Genomic DNA, 19,816 nt, shown 5'->3' on the forward strand with positions numbered 1-19,816 from the left:
AGCGGGTGATGATTTTTCCGCTTACGCTGACACGGTATAGATCTTAAATACGACGGCTTGTGAAATACTAACACTTCGGCTGCCTTGGTTACGGAAGCACCCACCATGCGAGCGACAACAATTTGCCACGCACGAATGTACTGAACTGCGACGTTATGCACTCAACCACACAAATCGCTGTTCTGACCACAACTGATACTTCCGACGTATTGCGGATATTGCACTGGTTCCGTTCGTTGTCAAATACGTCAGTTCAACCGCCACGCTTGGCCAGCATCTGCATTCATGTTCAGCCGTGCACTTCTCATGGTTTTCCCTCTTTGTTCATCCCCTGTAGATGTAGATGTTAGATGGTTCAATTGGTTCTAGGCACTATGGAACTTAACATCTGAGATCATCAGTCCCATAGACTTAGAATTACTTAAACCTAACTAACCTAAGGACATCGCACACATCCACGCCCGAGGCAAGATTCGAACCTGCGACCGTAGCAGCAGCGCGGTTCCGGACTGAAGCACCTAGAACCGCTCGGACACAGCTGCCGGCTAGATGTTAGACGTACTATATTAGGTATTTATAAGTTTTTAGTACCATCTTAAAATTGTCTACCTTTCTAACTGATGGACTGGTACGCTTACTTGCCGTATATAAAATGTTAGTTACGTACTGGGAACGCAACAGAAAAATTTCAGCTTGCTTATAACGTAAAAAAAAAAAAAATACATGCTTTGAATATCTCTCAATGACGTTTTTGGCTCAAATAACAAATCTTATTTTGTTTTAGAAAGACTACAACGCAACACTCGCTTCAAATGGATACGAAAACAAAACTAATATTCATATGCGATGGCAACAGTGTCGCCTACGACAAATCAAGAAACATACCAAAAAATGGTTGAATTGGCTCTGAGCACTATGGGACTTAACATCTGTGGTCATCAGTCCCCTAGAACGTAGAACTACTTAAACGTAACTAACCTAAGAACATCACACACATCCATGCCCGAGGCAGGAGTCGAACCTGCGACGTAGCAGTCGCGCGGTTCCGGACTGAGCGCCTGAACCGCTAGACCACCGCGGCCGGCACAAACATACCAGGAAACGACGTTGTTATAACACTGTTTCTGAATAATAGCTTGAAAACTTAGCTTGGAAATTGAACTGCGAATACGACATACCTTATCGGTGGAGTGTGCGCTTGTTTTCACAGAATCGACGGCTGCCAATTTAGCCACAGACATAGCGGGAAGTGTCACAGTAAAATTTTTTTGGAATGAAACGGTGCTCTTTGTAAGTAACTTGGAAATAACTTGGGATTTTTGTGCTTCACATCCCAACTACAGCTCTTCAGCAAAGAAGAGTTTACGAACTGGTGTCAGTTGCTAGGAAATGTACTGTGTCGCGATTTTCATTGTAGCAGCAACCGCAGAAGAGTTGAACTTACGGAATCTGCTTTGACCTCCACAAGATTCAGCATCAAGAAGTCTCACAATTCATCTTGCGCCGTTTATTTTATGAAGAACGGAAACTTTATGGCCTGCATGAACGGCGATTTAGAAGAATAGGCCACACACATTACTGCTGTAACTTTTTTTCTCGATTATGCTCAATTATGAACGATTTATAACAATTACATATGATTACTTATTATCAAAGGTATTTCTTTCCTACTTTCTTCCTTCCAAAGTCCTTACTTTTGGTTGAAATGATTTGTGTGTTGGATACTTTCTGCAAAAACTTTTCGTCTTGGTCATTTTGAGTTTCATTGGTCCAGTTTTGATTGTTCTTTTAGCTGTTGAAATATTGGAATATTGGTTTAAGAACAATGAATATTCGTGGAAGGAAAAATACGTGAATTAAGGGAAAGGCAAACACTTACCTGTAGAGGGCTCGTGCGCACAACATTCCTTGGCCCCTAACTACACAGAAGGTGCGGTAGGAAAAGGGAAAATGGTAGTGAGGAGAGCTCTGCTGTAAGCAGTAGGCGATGTGCAGCTCGACAGCTGGGGCCTACGAACAAATTTCTATATTGCATAACTTGTAAGTTACTGTTAGCAAGTCTGCAAACGGTCGTATTAACGAGTTATGCGTACGACCGTGAGAGTGTTACAAAGATGCTCAGACAAATTACATTGGCAGACGTTACAAGAGAGGCGTTGTGGATCACGTACAGATTTATGCTTCTGGCCATTAAAATTGCTACACCACGAAGATGACGTGTTACAGACGCGAAATTTAACGGACCGGAAGACGATACTGTGATTTGAAAATGATTAGCTTTTCAGAGCATTCACGCAAGGTTGGCGCCGGTGGCGACACCTACAACGTGCTCACATGAGGAAAGTTTCCAACCGATTTCTCATACACAAACAGCAGTTGACCGGTGTTGCCTGGTGAAACGTTGTTGTGATATCTCGTGTAAGGAGGAGAAATGCGTACCATCACGTTTCCGACTTTGATAAAGGTCAGATTGTAGCCTATCGCGATTGCGATTTACCGTATTGCGACATTGCTGCTCGCGTTGCTCGAGATCCAATGACTGTCAGCAGAATATGGAATCGGTGGGTTCAGGAGGGTAATACGTAACGCCGTGCTGGATCCCAACGACCTCGTGTCACTAGCAGTCGAGATGACAGGCATCTTATCCGCTTAGCTGTAACGGATCGTGCAGCCACGTCTCGATCCCTGAGTCAACAGATGGGGACGTTTGCAAGACAACAACCATCTGCACGAACAGTTCGACGGCGTTTGCAGCAGCTCGGACTATCAGCTCGGAGACCATGGCTGCGGTTACCCTTGACGCTGCCTCACAGACAGGAGCGCCTGCGATGGTTTACTGAACGACGAACCTGGGTGCACGAATGGCAAAACGTCATTTTTTCGGATGAATCCATGTTCTGTTTACAGCATCATGATGGTCGCATCCGTGTTTAGCGATATCGCGGTGAACACACATTGGAAGCGTGTATTCGTCATCGCCATACTGGCGTGTCACTCGGCGTGATGGTATAGGGTGCCATTGGTTACACGTCTCTGTCACCTCTTTTTCGCATTGACGGCACTTTGAACAGTTGACGTTACATTTCAGATGTGTTACGACCCGTGGCTCTACCCTTCATTCGATCCCTGCGAAACCCTACATTTCAGTAGGATAATGCACGACCGCATGTTGCAGGTCTTGTACGGGCCTTTCTGTTTACAGAAAATGTACGGCTGCTGCCCTGGCCAGCACATTCTCCAGATCTCTCACCAATTGAAAACGGCTGGTCAATGGTGACCGAGCAACTGCCTCGTCACAATACGACTGTCACTACTCTTGATGAACTGTGGTATCGTGTTGAAGCTATGGGCAGCTGTACCTGTACACGCCATCCGAGCTCTTGTTTGACTCAATGCCCAGGCGTATCAAGGCCGTTATTAGGGCCAGAGGTAGTTGTTCTGGGTACTGATTTCTCAGGATCTATGCACCCAAATTACGTGAAAATGTAATCACATGTCAGATCTAGTATAATATATTTGTCTAATGAATACCCGTTTATCATCTCCATTTCTTCCTGGTGTAGCAATTTCAATGGCCAGTAGTGTACTATTGACATTTCGAGAGAGGACTTTCCGGGAAGAGTCGGACAACATATTACTCCCCGTCACAAACGTCTCGTGTAATGGCTAGGAGGAGAAAATTCGAGAAACTAGCGCCAATAAAGAGGCTTGCCAACCTTCCATCTTCACAAGCGCTGTTCGCTAGTGGAGCATGGTTGTTAATGGTACCCTCGGCCACACACAATTAGGTGGCTTGCGAACGTATGATGTGGATTTAGACCAGAGTATCCAAAATGAAAAACGAGCGGCATTCAATAAGTAATGCAACACATTTTTTCTTGGCTAATTTCGTAATCTGTTGCAGGATATCATAGAGTACTCCCGCTTCAGTGCCTATAGGTTTATGGAGTGCCGATAGCTGGCGGCGCTATCTGTAGCAGTCAAAATGGCATCTGTAACGGAGATGCGTTCTAAGCAGAGATCTGTCACTGAGTTTGTTTTAGAGGAAAACCAGAGCATCGCAGATATTCATAAGAGCTTGCAGAATGTCTATGGAGACCAGGCAGTGGATAGAAGCACGGTCAGACGTTGGGCGAGGCGCCTGTCATCATCGTAACAAGGTCAAGCAAAGTTCTCCGACGTTCTGCGTGCTGGCCAGCAGCACACAGCTGTGGTTACTGCAATGACGGAACGTGCGGACACTCATTCGACCAATAAAACAATACCAATCGCCGTTATTTAGGTTCATTCCTAGGCTACCAGTTTCGACGATACACTACGTCCATCTTCAGTCCTATACAGTGAAGGCTATAACAGAGCAATAAGTCCATATTATAATACAGAGCATATTGTCTAAAAGATGCCAGTGTTGCATATTAATTTAAGTAATTAAAATATATAAAGTGAATATTATAACAGAGAAATAAGTATATATTAAAATACAGAGCCTATTATCTAAAAGATGCAAGTGTCACATATTAATTTGCACAGTTAAAAGAACTCAGTCTTCATTAAAATCTACATGATACTACTGAATAGAAATTAATTAGTTATTCGTGCATATTGTGAAATCCTCAGTAAACATAATGGAAGTATTCATAAAACAAAAGTGTCACAGTAATGTAACCATCAGTTCAGTACATCCATTGCCTGCAAAAATGTATTGTTATACATCGCAGACTCTATTGGGTTTGTCAAAAAGTAAAAGACGGGTAAAGGGACCGACTTATCATACGAGGGTTGTTTTTTTTAAATAAGGGCCGTTCGCGCGTATAGTCCCGTAGTTCGCGCGGACGCCGCAACAAGCCACCGTGCTACTTGCCGGCATCCTTCCCGTTCACACTGATGCAGCTCTGTAGCTGACGTGTACGAATCGCTGTGCTACTTTATAATGTTTACGATTATTGAATCGCCCGCCGCGTGTGAGGTACTGTCAGTGATACGTTTTTTGACCGCGAGAAGCCTATCAGCTTCAGAAATTCATAGTCAGTTAACAGAAGTTTATGGCTTGAATGCAATGAGTGAAGGTAAAGTGCGTCAATGGGTTAGAGAGTTTAAAAATGGCCGTCAAAACGTCCATGGCGAAGAACGCTCAGGCCGGCCCTCTGTGATCACTGATGATTTGGTGGCTGCAGTCGAAACAAAGATTCGTGACGACAGAAGATTCACAATTTCCACTCTTTCTTTGGAACTTCCACAAGTTTCAAGATCGGTTTTGTACAAACTTGTGTCTGAAAACCTAAACTTTAAGAAACTGTGTTCTCGGTGGGTACCCAGACTCCTCACAGAAGACCACAAAGGGAAGAGATTTGCCACTTCACTGGACTTTTTGATTCGTTACGAGGAGGAAGGGGATGATATGTTGAGTCAAATTGTCACTGGAGATGAAACATGGGTATCTCATACCACTCCCGAAAGCAAGCGACAATCGATGGAATGGCGACACACAACCTCACCAGTCAAGGTCAAAGCCAAACAGACGCTGTCAAAGCGCAAGATTATGGCAACTGTGTTCTGGGACCGGCGCGGTGTTTTGCTAGTGGACTTCGTGCCACGAGGAACGACAATCAACTCAGATGCCTACTGTGCAACTCTAAAGAAGCTCCGCAGAGCAATTCAAAACAAAAGGCGCGGCATGCTGACAAAAGGAGTTTTGCTCCTGCACGATAACGCTAGGCCTCACACCTCTCAAAAGACTCGGGATTTGATTGATTCTTTTGGCTGGGAAGTTTTGGACCATGCACCATACAGCCCCGACCTTGCTCCTAGAGATTTTCACCTTTCCCGGTACCTGAAACACCATCTTGGCGGGCAGCGCTTCAATGACGACGATGAAGTGAAAGCAGCCGTGGACTCTTGGCTGTCGGAGCAGGCGGCCGAATTCTTTGAAGAGGGAATTAAAAACTTGATTGTACGGTATGACAAGTGCTTAAATAAACAAGGCAACTATGTAGCAAAATAGGTAAAAGTGCGTTGAATCAGAAACTAAAAGCTTTTTTTTACAAAAGTATTTGTATCTTTTTAAAAAATAAAAACGGCCCTTACTTAAAAAAACAACCCTCGTATGTAAAGTAGGTACCGGAGTCATATCAGGTAAAGTAAAGGGGGGTACGCTACAAGCAATGGGACTATTTATAGTAAGTCTACATAGAGGAACGACACATTAAAAAGGCATTACACCTATTGAAACACTATAGCCGTATTCAATGGTTATTAGACAATATTTCACAGGGATGAACCAAAAGAACACTCTAGGAACATGACTGTAAGACGTAAAAAATAAAAATACGAAAAGTAAAAAAGTAAACATGTGTCCACCGATGGGATAAGACCTTGGATGCCATACCCGACAAGTGTATATTGCATATGGTAACTTTTCAAAAATCGCACCTTTTCTGCCGCGCTGGATTAGCCGAGCGGTCTAAGGCGCTGCAGTCATTGAATGTGTGGCTGGTCCCGGCGGAGGTTCGACTCCTCCCTCGGGCATGGGTGTGTGTGTGTTTGTCCTTAGGATGCTTTAGGTTAAGTAGTGTGTAAGCTTAGAGACTGATGACCTTAGCAGTTACGTCCCATGAGGTTCCACACACATTTGAACATTTTGAACACACTTTTTCCAACAATAACACAAGGTAACAAGTTTGTTTGTGTGGCCATCTTCCGCAGCAAGCTTATAAATACTTGTTTCGCAAATCAAATTGCCTTTTCCTGCTGCTAGTTATTTTATTAATCCCATACCCGTTTCGCCTTCTTCTTTTCTAAAGTAATGATATTTAAACTAGGGTTTTCGGTTTATAAAACGTATTGTTTAAGGTTACTGAACACAGAGATTCTGTCGAGCCTACTTGCCAAATGGTTTTGAGATGGATTAAACTGGACAGTGTGTCATCCTTGAACTCTCAAGAACGAATTAAATGCAAGTCTTCGACGATCTGTTCGAATTCTATGGACTTACTAAAATGTGATGTTTGATCTTTGGGGTTAATTACAAAATAAAATCTCCAACGAGATCTGTACGTTCGCAGCGGTTCCTAAAGAGAGAAACAATCTCTTGTCTAAAGAATTCGTCCCGACGGTGGTTACAACGTCACGTATTTGTTGAGCAACCTTGCGATGTTAGTGGCGGAAAGACAGCTGTTATTTTCAAATCTTTTTACTTGTTTCATAATAAATGCCTACCTTAATGAGAATCTCAGCGCAGTTGCCAGTTCTGTGTCATTCCCTGGCTTTATAATAACATTTTATCTGGGTATCTCTTCTAGATTTATATGTGACCTCCTAGCGCTACATAATGTCGGTGTCTTCGGCGTTTAAAAGATCTTGAACATTATTCAATTTTAATCCGTTGCGGACCTTACACTACTGGCCATTAAAATTGCTACACTAAGAAGAAATGCAGATGATAAAAGGCTATTCACTGGACAAATATAATATACTAGAACTGACATGTGATTACATTTTCACGCAGTTTGGGTGCATAGATCCTGAGAAATCAGTACCCAGAACAACCACCTCTGGCCGTAATAACGGCCTTGATACGCCTGGACATTGAGTCAAACAGAGCTCGGATGGCGTGGACAGGTACAGCTGCCCATGCAGCTTCAACACGATACCACAGTTCATCAAGAGTAGTGACTGTCGTATTGTGACGAGGCAGTTCCTTGCCCACCATTAACCAGACGTTTTCAATTGGTGAAAGATCTGGAGAATGTCCTGGCGAGGGCAGCAGTCGAACATTTTCTGTATCCAGAAAGGCGTGTACAGGACCTGCAACATTATCTTGCATTATCCTGCTGAAATATAGGGTCCGCAGGGATCGAATGAAGGATAGAGCCACGGGTCGTAACACATATGAAAAGTAACGTCCACTGTTCAAAGTGCCGTCAGTGCCTACAAGAGGTGACCGAGACGTGTAACCAATGGCACCCCATACCATCACGTCGGGTGATACGCCGGTATGGCGATGACGAATACACACTTCCAATGTGCGTTCACCGCGATGTCGCCAAACACGGATGCGACCATCATGATGCTGTAAACAGAACCTGCATTCATCCGAAAAAATAACGTCTTGCCATTCGTGCACCCAGGTTCGTAGTTGAGTACACCATCGCTGGCGCTCCTGTCTGTGATGCAGCGTCAAGGGTAACCGCAGCCATGGTCTCCGAGCTGATCCTCTATGCTGCTGCAAACGTCGTCGAACTGTTCGTACAGATGGTTGTTGTCTTGCAAACGTCCCCATCTGCTGACTCAGGACGGCCGGGGTGGCCGAGCGGTTCTAGGCGCTACACTCTGGAACCGCGCAACCGCTACGGTCACAGGTTCGAATCCTGCCTCGGGCATGGATGTGTGTGATGTCTTTAGGTTAGTTAGGTTTCGGTAATTCTAAGTTCTAGGGGACTAACGACCTTAGAAGTAAGTCTCATAGTGCTCAGAGCCATTTGAACCATATTTTTGTTGTTGTTGTTGTTGTTGTCTCAGCGACCGAGACGTGGCTGCACGATCCGTTACAGCCATGTGAATCAGATGCCTGTCATCTCGACTGCTAGTGATAAGGGGCCGTTGGGACGCAGCACGGCGTTCCGTATTACCCTCCTGAACCCATCGATTCCATATTCTGCTAACAGTCATTGGATGTCGACCAACGCGAGCAGCAATGTCGCGATACGATAAACCGCAATCGCTATAGTCTACAATCCGACCTTTATCAAAGTCGGAAACGTGATGGTACACATTTCTCCTCCTTACATGAGGCATCACAACAACGTTTCACCAGGCAACGCCAATCAACTGCTGTTTATGTATGAGAAATCGGTAGGAAACTTTCCTCATGTCAGCACGTTGTACGGCGCCAACCTTGTGTGAATGCTCTAAAAAAGCTAATCATTTGCGTATCACAGCATCGTCTTCCTGACGCTTACATTTCACGTCTGTAGCAAGTCATCTTCGTGGTGTAGCAAATTTAATGGCCAGTAATGTATTTATGTTTAACATGGCGATTCGTATGCTTGTAAGGGAATGAGAAGCAGTTCGAAAAAGCATTTTTGCATATATTCTGTATATTCATGGCCATACCTTCAGCTTCACCAACGTTGTTTCTTGGAGGCAGTCCTGTGCTTATGTAGTCTGATGAGGTTTCTGTCAATCTTCCATTGAAATTTTCTTCTGCTGCTGCTCAATTGGTTGCAAATGAGATCTCATTTAAATCCTTAGAATCCTTTGCCTGTGTCTGTTCTTTCCTTTCGTCTTTATTATCTTCCTTTGGTACCTTATCGGGTGCTACTTTTGTGTTTGTTGCTGAGGTCGCCACTCTCTCTTGGATTTGCGTTTTGTCCGAGTGCTCTGTGTTTGATTTTTTTCTGACAAGCTTGGCTTTCTCTCGCAGGGGCTCTCGTGCCTTCTCCGCTCCTTAATGTGCGAGTCTACATCTACATTTATACTCCGTAAGCTAACGGTGTGTGGCGGAGGCCACTTTTCGTGCCACTGTCATTACCTCCCTTTTCTGTTCCAGTCGGGTATGGTTCGCGGGAAGAACGACTGCCGGAAAGCCTCCGTGCGTGTTCGAATCTCTCTAATTTTACATTCTTGATCAACTCGGGAGGTATAAGTAGGGGGAAGCAATATATTCGATACCTCATCCAGAAACGCACCCCCTCGAAACCTGGACAGCAAGCTACACCGCGATGCAGAGCGCCTCTCTTGCAGAGTCTGCCACTGAGTTTGCTAAACATCTTCGTAACGCTATCACGCTTACCAAATAACCCTGTGACGAAACGCGCCACTCTTCTTTGGATCTTCTCTATCTCCTCTGTCAACCAGACCTGGTACGGATCCCACACTGATGAGCAATACTCAAGTATAGGTCGAACGAGTGTTTTGTAAGCCACCTCCTTTGTTGATGGACTACATTTTCTAAGGACTCTCCCAATGAATCTTAACCTGGCACCCACCTTTCCAACAATTAATGTTTATTCCGCTATCATATAATCATACAATAAAGGTTCCTTTATTTATTTATTTATTTAAATGTCAAGTTCCGTAGGACCAAATTGAGGAGCAAATCTCCAAGGTCATGGAACGTGTCAGCACTTGAACTTACAACATAAAAAGTAATAACAGATAAAAATAAATGTTCATGAACCTGAAAGAAAATCAGTCCATAAGTTTAAGCAAACGCTATCAGCAATACAATGAGAATTTTTCAAGGAACTCCTCGACAGAATAGGAGTGACCCATGAGGAAACTCTTCAGTTTCGATTTGAAAGCGCGTGGGTTAGTGCTAAGATTTTTGAATTCGAGTGGCAGCTTATTGAAAATAGTTGCAGCAGTATACTGCACACCTCTTTGCACAAGAGTTAAGGAAGTCCGATCCAAATGGAGATTTGATTTCTGCCGAGTATTAACCGAGTGAAAGCTGCTTATTCTTGGAAATAAACAAATGTTGGTAACAAGAAACGACAATAAGGAATATACATATTGGGATGCCAATGTCAAAATACCCAGACTCGTGAAAGAGGTCGACAAGAGGTTCGTGAACTCACACCACTTATTGCCCGAACCGCCCGTTTCTGAGCCAAAAATATCCTTCTAGAATGGGAAGAGTTACCCCAAAACATAATACCATACGACATAAGTGAATGAAAATAAGCAAAGTAGACTAATTTACGTGTCGAAATATCACTCACTTTCGATACCGTTCGAATAGTGAAAATGGCAGTATTAAATCTTTGAACAAGATCCTGAACGTGGGCTTTCCACGACAGCTTACTATCTATCTGAACACCTAGGAATGTGAACTGTTCAGTTTCACTAATCATATGCCCGTTCTGTGAGATTAAAACGTCAGGTTTTGTTGAATTATGTGTTAGGAACTGTAAAAACTGAGTCTTACTGTGATTTAACGTTAGTTTATTTTCTACAAGCCATGAACTGAGGTCATGTACTGCTCTACTTGAAACCGAGTCAATGTTACACACAACATCCTTTACTACCAAGCTAGTGTCATCAGCAAACAGAAATATTTTAGAGTTACCCATAATACTAGAGGGCATATCACTTATATTTATCATTTATATATTTCTTTCTATGTATTCGCAATACATTACATTTGTCTATGTTAAGGGTCAGTTGCCACTCCCTGCACCAAGTGCCTATCCGCTGCAGATCTTCCTGCAGTTCGCTGCAATTTTCTAATGCTGCAACTTCTCTGTATACCACAGCATCATCCGCGAAAGGCCACATGGAACTTCCGACACTTTCTACTAGGTCATTTATATATATTGTCAAAAGCAACGGTCCCATAACACTCCCCTGTGGCACGCCAGTGGTTATTTTAATGTCTGTAGGCGTCTCTCCATTGAGAACAACATGCTGTGTTCTTTGCTCTTCGTTCTCTCTCTTATAGTGTTGTAAGTGGGGAGCTACCTTCACTGTCTGCACCAACATGTCGGTGATGGGCCAACTCAGGTTTACACCAAACCAAGTTAACTGAGTTGAAAGTTTGCGTAAACCGAGTTCGGACGTAAAAAAAAAAAAAAAAAAAAAAAACCGTGAGATAACATTCAGCGCCATCTCTCTTTCGCGTCTGAGCAGATTACGACTCACATAGTAGTCCCGAGCGTGATAGACACTGCGTAGGGCGCGATTTTTGGTCTTTTCGCTTGAAATTTTGAAGATATACTTTTTATAACGTTCAGTTTGTGCGCGTTGATGAAGGTATTGATATCTGACTCGGATAAACTCGGGTTCGGTCGGTGCGAAAGCGGCTGAGAGCTCCGAACTAGCGCGAACAAACCAGTCCAAGTTAGCCCGTTCCATGAACCGAGTTGACCCTAAGCTCGTTTAAACGGAGTTAGCAGGCAAAACTAAATTAACAATTGACGTTGTTCGCCACCTTCACGTCTGCTCACGTTGTAATTTCTCTTAAAATACGGTAACCAAACCGAGCGCGTAGAAAAAAAAAAAATCCAGCGTTCATTTCTCTCGTTAGCGTCTGCGCAGTTTGCATACCTTTTGACTATAATTTTGTCTCTTATATTAAATCGGCGATCAAACTGAAAACCCTTTTTCTTAGTGCCTGACATCCAATTATCTGATGTTCCATCCGTTGCAATTTATTTTTTACAAGCCATGCACTCAATGTTATTATAAATCATCTTACGTAACACTCAGTTTTTTGCTTGAGGGCAATTCATGATCAGTGATTTTGTAGCCAAGTGCCCCGCCATGAGCACGAATGGCTACCACGCTTCAACATTTAAATGTTAATAGTGATGACCCTTTTCACAATGAACGTAACTTCTATATGTAAAGGTCAATGTCCCGGCTGACTCTTTCACTCACAGACTCATCATGGCCCAGCCCAAATCACTAAGGATAGAAACTTGAAATTTGCAGAAGCTGTTGATCTTATACTGTAGGCGTCATTTAAGAAAGGATTTTTCGAAATTCCACCGCTAAGGGGGGTGAGATACGAGATCATAGGTTTATTGAAAACATATCGTCATAAAGGCAATTTTCAAGCTTGTTTTACAAAAACGATATGTCGATTCTCGGTCAGAAATAAAGAAATACTTGTGTCAGCACTTTTTGAAACTTAGCTGCTATGGGGGTAAAATAGTGGGTGAAAGTTTTTTGGAAAGTAAATCATTACTAAAGAAATACTTGAGTATCTTAAATTCTACATATATTACGACGGGTATTTGACGTTTCGGTTAAAAATTAAATTAAAATATTTGTTTCAGTGTTTTTGGAAACTCAACCCCTAAGTGGGCGTTTTATGAAATAGTTCATTATGAAAGCATTTTTAAAGCTAAGTCTACGAAAATCAGAATTTGGCTTCTTCGTTAGAAATAAAAGATACATCTTCACTATTTTCGTCAACTGAGCCCCTATGGGGTGAAATTGAGGACGTAAGTTTTTACGGAAATATTTATTATGCAAGCATTTTTAAAGATAAATCTTTGACATTTGCGTTCGGCTTCTCTGACAGATGCAAAAAAAAATACATATTTCATTGTCTTTGGATACTCATCCCCTGAGGGTGAAACAGGAGGGGGGGGGGGGGGGATGTTTAATGAATAACTTCATCGTGAAAGCGTTTTCAAAGCTATCTACACTATGTGATAAAAAGTATCCGGACACCCCCAAAAACATACGTTTTTCATATTAGGTGCATTGTGCTGCCACCTACTACCAGGTACTCCACATCAGCGACCTCGGTAATTAGACATCGTGAGAGGACAGAAAGGGGCACTGCGCGAAACTCGCGGACTTCGAATGCGGTCAGGTGATTGGGTGTCACTTACATCATACGTCTGTACGCGAGTTTTCGACACTCCTAAACATCCCTAGAGCCACTGTTTCCGATGTGATAGTGAAGATGAAACGTGAAGAGACAAGTACAGCAGAGAAGTGTGCAGCCCGACCTCGTCTGTTGACTGACAGAGACGGTCGTAATGTGGAATAGGCAGACATCTATCCAGACCAGGAATTCCAAACTGCATCAGGATCCACTGCAAGTACTATGACAGTTAGGCGGGGGGCTGAGAAAACTTAGATTACATGGTCGAGCGGCTACTCATAAGCCACATATCACACCGGTAAATGCCAAACGACGTCTCGCTTGGTGCAAGGAGCGTAAATGTTGGACGATTGAACAGTGGAAAAACGTGTGGAGTGACAAATCACGGTACACAATGTGGCGGCCAGATGCCAGGGTATAGGTATGGCGAATGCCCGTTGAACGTCATCTCGTGATGACTGGGTGTTGTGTGATGTACTTAGGTTAGTTAGGTTTAAGTAGTTCTAAGTTCTAGGGGACTGATGACCACGGATGTTAAGTCCCATAGTGCTCAGCGCCATTTGAACGTCATCTGCCAGCGTGTTTAGTGCCAACCGTAAAATGCGCAGGCGATGGTGTTGCTGTATGGTCGTATTTTTCATGGAGGGATCTTGTACCCCTTGTTGTTTTGTGTGGCACTATCACAACACAGGCCTACATTGATGTTTTAAGCACTTTCTTGCTTCCACTGTTGAAGAACAATTCGGAGATGGCGATTGCATTTTTCAACACGATCGAGCACCTGTTCATAATGCAGGGCCTGTGGCGGAGTGGTTACACGACAATAACATCCTTGCAAATGGACTGGCCTGCACAGAGTCATGACCTGAATCCTACAGAACACCTTTGGGATGTTTTGGAACGCCGACTTTGCGCCAGGCCTCACCGTCCGAACTCCATACTTCTCCTCAGTGCAGCACTCCGTGAAGAACGGACTGCCATTCCCCAAAAAACCTTCCAGCACCTGACTGCATCTGCCAGCTGCCATCGAGGCTAAGGGTGGGCCAACACAATATTGAATTCCAGCATTATCAATGGAGGGCGCCACGAACTTGTGAGTCATTTTCAGCCAGGTGTCCGGGTACTTTTTATCAGGTAGTGTATGTCTATTGGTATTTGACTTCTCAGCTACAAATGAAAAAATAAGTGCTTCACTGGTTTTGGAACTTAAATCCGGTAGGTGGTGGAATAGGGTCAGGCTGGTTCACTGACTCATCGTCACACAGCCTACACCCCTAAGGATAAGAATTTGAAATTTGGAGATGGTGCGGATGTTGTACTGTAGACATCGTTTACGAAAGGATCTTTCGAAATTATACTCCTAAGTGGGTAAAATAGGGGATGAAAGGCTTTTTGTAAAGGTCTTGCTATTAAGGCAATTTTGAGACTAGAACTACGAAAATTGGCATATAGTTTCTCAGTTAGAATTTTTTTAAAAAAATACGTTTTTTCAGTGATTTTGGAAATTCAGACACTAAGGAAGTGAAATAGGCGATGAAAATGTTTAAGAACATTTTTGTTATATTAGTTTTTGTAAAAAAGTCAATCTATGAAAACTGGTATTTGACTTCTCAGTTGGATGTAAAGAAATATACGTTAGGGGATGAAGTTTCTGTGGAAATACCGCCACAAGAACGCAAAAGGCATGATTAACAGAAATGTTGCACTCCAGCTACCAGAACTGCTTTTTGATCGAAAGTCCTTTCCGCAAACACCATGCTTCTATGACCTAATTTAGCGTGAAAAGTTTAGTAGGTGTAGCAATTTGTGAACAACAAAATATTCGATTAAAGAAAAATAAAAAATAAATAAAAACTCTGTGTAAACCGTACAGTCTACACAGCCGAAGCAGCGGGTGCTAAGCTAGTATTCAGTATTTTCAGATTCAAGACCTTTACACATCACTATCTCTTTATCTCATTTCTAAGTCAAAACAATTAACGAATTTTTGTTTTTTTAAACTTTTTTGAGGTGCACATGAAGTACAACATCCTCTCATAATACGTGTTATGGAAAATGCGTTGGTGTTGTTAAGGTTAATGACTGCCACTCTACAGGCTGAAATTTGAGTACATTCATGAGCCACTTTGAATTTCCTGTAAGATTGAACGGTGCTCGGACTATCTTAACCAACTTGAAAATAACATTTTATCAAACGCTTCACGAAATTCGGCCAAACAAATCGTAATAGGATACTGCAGTTTTAAGGATGACAGTGAGTGGCATCCAGTTCTGTAGGCATAGAACTAACTCGGTTCAACTTGGGTACGGTCGGCGCGACGGTGGTAAACTCCAGTCTTTGGCGGAACCGTCTTCGGCAGCAGCGGCCGCCGCGCACCGTGTGAACACGAACTAGAGTTAGCAATAATTTAACTCTTGTTGACTTGAAATCCCCTCAACCAGAGTTCACCCGGTTTGGTTCAAATGGCTCTGAGCACTATGGGACTCAACTTCTGAGGTCATCACTCCCCTAGAACTTGGAACTACTCAAACCTAACTAACCTAAGGACATCAAACACATCCATGCCCGGGGCATGATTCGAACCTGCGACTGTAGCGGTCGCGCGGTTCCAGACTGTAGCGCCTAGAACCGCTCGGCCACTTCGGCCGGCCCCAGTTTGGTAACTCGATTTGATCCATCTCCAGGTAATGTTCTGAATTTTGTTCGTCGTTGATATTTCCTCGTTTGTGGGCAATTAAGCCCATCTGATCTGTTGATGGAGAGCAGGCCTTTTCTGTTTCCTGTGGGACACAGGTGGCTGTTTAAGGTCTCTCGTTGCATTCCACAGGAGTCTCTACTTCATTCGGACTACAGTCTTCTGTATGTTCAGCGCTGCTCATGTGCGGAGGCGAGGTGTGGCTCTAGCGTCACGAGCCACAACTGTATACAAACTGGACAACGTTGTCATCTCGGGCTCTTGTGCAGGTTCACTTCTAGGTAAATGTGCGATGTACCTCTGAAAGTGCTCCGCACGAGCGAGACCAGTGGAATTATGCTGCACAACAGAACTAAAGGATCACTTTTTCGAAAACCCGTAATTGCCTTCCATTCCGACACATAAGTTTGAAATTTGGCTCAAAGATACCAACAATCTTCCTCTGTAACGGCGGCACCCTATGACGCCACCCTCGGGTTTGGCGACGCTTCAGACAACAGGGGGTCGTAATATGTGAAAGAAGTTAATGTGACGTATAAAGTGGGTTAATAGTGGCACAGTGGTACCGAATTTCATTACTATTCTGCCCAGCGCTACCATGGACATGTCACACGATGGGGAGGTCGTCACAGCATCTCTTACCCACAATTCGCCCATTCTTTTAACACGTCTGCTATAGAAGTCAGAACCACGACGACCAGCTTTGAAATCACGCGGTTTTGTTGTGAGTGGCCAAGAAAAACATTGCAGACACACCGCCGATAAGCATCGACATGAAAAGTGCTGTGGCCTTCTCCACCAAACATCACGGCGCCTAGAGTATCAGCAACCAAACTGACAGCCTGCAGCCGCGGGTTGCCCGCTTAGCAGGCACACCGAAGCACTACACAACTGGCAGGCAATGTTAATGAACGGCCACAACAACAAAAACAACAACAACACAGCAAAGACACCAGGGGCTACTACCGGCCCACATAAACATTAGGAAGAGGTCGCTGCAGATCCCGGAACTACATGTCCCGGACTACATGTCAAACCATGTGATGGAAAATAGTTCCGAGGTACTCATCCGCCGATTGCTATAAAGGCCGGCGCTCGGCCGCACATCTGCAGTTCATCAACCGCCAGCAGACGTGGAAAGTTGCCACCCTGGCAGCCCGGCTTGGATCTTCTCGCTGATCTGTGGATTAGGCTTGGTATATCGGAGAAGTCTCTGGCGGAGACTAGTAGGAAATTATTTCAGTTGTTTTCTATATTATTCTTGTATGTAGTTGTGATTCGAAGACGGATCACTGTTTTGTGTTGGTTTTATACTTGGATAATTTGTTTTGGTTAATTGAACAGTCCAATAAATTGTTTTCGGACTTTGATCGTTAGTTTCTTCTGCTTACGCAGACGTATCAAAAAGGTTTCGGGGCGGCGTAAAGGGTGTCAATGGAAACACGCCTTTCCTTAGGACGTTGATTCCCACACATTTTGAGGCCGAAAACGACAGTTCGCATTGCAATAACCAACAGGACGACGTTCTTGACGACCGCTGACATTGTTAACACCTGCTGGGCGATTCAAGCCTTCTCGACGGACATCACAGGGCTGAAACCGCAATTTTTGCTCTGGTCTGCTGGGTGGAACCACGAGTGACTATCCAAGACCATTCGACGAAATTTGAACATGATCCAAAGCGGCATAGTGTGGATATGGTTTTCCAGTGTTCCCGTTGCACGCCCTCTGGTGGCGTGATCATGGAGGAGTGCAACATTAACACATGTGTGAATATTATGGCAAAAGGTCTGTTTAAGCCCCTCCACTTCGGCGTTACTCTCAGTGGCACCTACCCACAATTATTGAGAATTTTAAGAAAAAAACCCTTACAGAGAAATGTTGCGATGTAATCCTAGACGCCTGGCGGCCTGTGACTGGCATCGGAAGTGCGTCAAGTTGAAACAATTTGCAGTTACATTGTTTTTAATGTTGGCATCATAATGTATGTAATATAATTGTTGGTTTTGTGTGTGATTCTGAAGAACCTTACGATTAGCAGTAGTTTTAGCAATAAATTGAAGTAAATGAATCAAGCTGCTATCATCTACATATCGTTTACATTGACCAATAGTGCATCTTATTCCTACCCACCAGGGTAGTCGAGCACACTAACGCGCTGCTTCCTGGACTCGAGTAGGCACGCCGGCCCCGGATCGAATCCGCCCGGCGGATTAACGACGAGCGCCCGAGTGCCGGCCAGCCTGGATGTGGTTTTTAGGCAGTTTTCCACATACCACTAGGTGATAGCGGGCTGGTCCCCACATTCCACCTCTGTTACACGAGTCAAGACATTTGAAACACGTCTGCACTATTCCACGATTTACACTAGACACAGACAATTGGGGTCCACTGATTCTGTCCTAGGGGGATATGGGGTGGCGGCAGGAAGGGCATCCGGCCATGCCTACCACTAACATTGCCAAATCCGATGTAGCCACGCCGATCCAGCAATCGCTGCAGGAATTTGGCGTAAGCAAAAGAAAGAAAGAAAGAAAGAAACTCCTTAGTTTTAATGTGGCCTAGTATCTGTACAAAGTGACATACGCTATTCTAGTTAGTAGTGTTTGATTCATCAACTCTCCAAGTTTGGCTCCCGTGCAATTGGCTGGTCTGCTTGACCTTGAGACGGCACCAGTGCTGTTTTTTTCCTTTGTTCCCTCAGTTCAGTCGATGCGTGAGTGCAGTGCAGTGCAGAGCAACTCAGCAACAATGTGTACTCCGCAACAGAAAGCACAGTGTGTTATTTGGCTTGTGAAAACTGAGTCAGTTATAACAGTGCAACATAATTTTAGACGTCATTATGGTGGTGAACCACCTACAGCAAAAACTATCTGTCACTGACTAAAGTCTTTCAAGGAAACCGGTAAGTGTTTTAAGAGCAAAATCACCAGGTAGATCGAGAACTTCTGAAGATGCTGTCGAACAGATCCGTGTTTCGAGTATTCGGAGCCCGAAGAAGACATTGGCCAGAGGTAGTCTACAATTAGGAGTGCCCAAAGTGACTCTCGCTTTCCAGGAAGGTGGATACGCAAGGCTACCCCAATACCTTGGCCACCATGAAGCCCAAATTTAACCTCACTGGGCTTTTTCTTTGGGGGCCACGTAAAAAAAAAAAAAAAAAAAAAAAAAAAAAAAAAAAAAAAAAAAAAATGGTTCAAATGGCTCTGAGCACTATGGGACTTAACATCTATGGTCATCAGTCCCCTAGAACTTAGAACTACTTAAACCTAACTAACCTAAGGACATCACACAACACCCAGCCATTACGAGGCAGAGAAAATCCCTGACCCCGCCGGGAATCGAACCCGGGAACCCGGGCGTGGGAAGCGAGACCGCGAGATGTGGGCGGCCACGTAAAAAATGTCGTATACAGTGAAAAGATTAGAGACATCAATCATTTGGGGTAAAGAATAGTCGCGGCACTTGGGACAGCAACACCTAAAACGTTGGTGAATACGTGGCGAGAAGTGGAATATCGTCTCCATGTCTGAAGGGCAACAAATGGATCCCACATTAAAGTCTACTAACATTAAACAAAACTTGAAGGAATTCTCTTTCATGATATGTACACATTGGCGTAATTTTTCATTTATTTCCCCACTAAATTTACACTTAAAACTAGGGAGTTCTTTATCAAACACCCTGTGCAATTTCCCTTGTGCTTATCGGCAGCAAATGATAAGGTGAAAATACTTCCATCAAGTATCAGCAGAATCTTGCAGTTATAATAAATCTCTTG

General features: G+C 43.8%; 1 protein-coding gene across 1 annotated transcript in view; it reads right to left on the minus strand.

Moving 5' to 3' along the window:
- Nucleotides 1-1,241, minus strand: part of LOC126355361 (testis-specific serine/threonine-protein kinase 3-like) — a 72,199-nt gene extending 70,958 nt beyond the window's left edge. The window contains exon 1 of the mRNA XM_050005655.1: nucleotides 1,179-1,241. Coding sequence (XP_049861612.1) covers nucleotides 1,179-1,241 — 63 coding nt within the window. The remainder of the gene's footprint in view (nucleotides 1-1,178) is intronic.
- Nucleotides 1,242-19,816: the final 18,575 nt, after the last annotated feature.

The sequence above is a fragment of the Schistocerca gregaria genome, chromosome 3 (genome assembly GCF_023897955.1).
Source record: "Schistocerca gregaria isolate iqSchGreg1 chromosome 3, iqSchGreg1.2, whole genome shotgun sequence".
Lineage (NCBI taxonomy): Eukaryota > Metazoa > Arthropoda > Insecta > Orthoptera > Acrididae > Schistocerca > Schistocerca gregaria.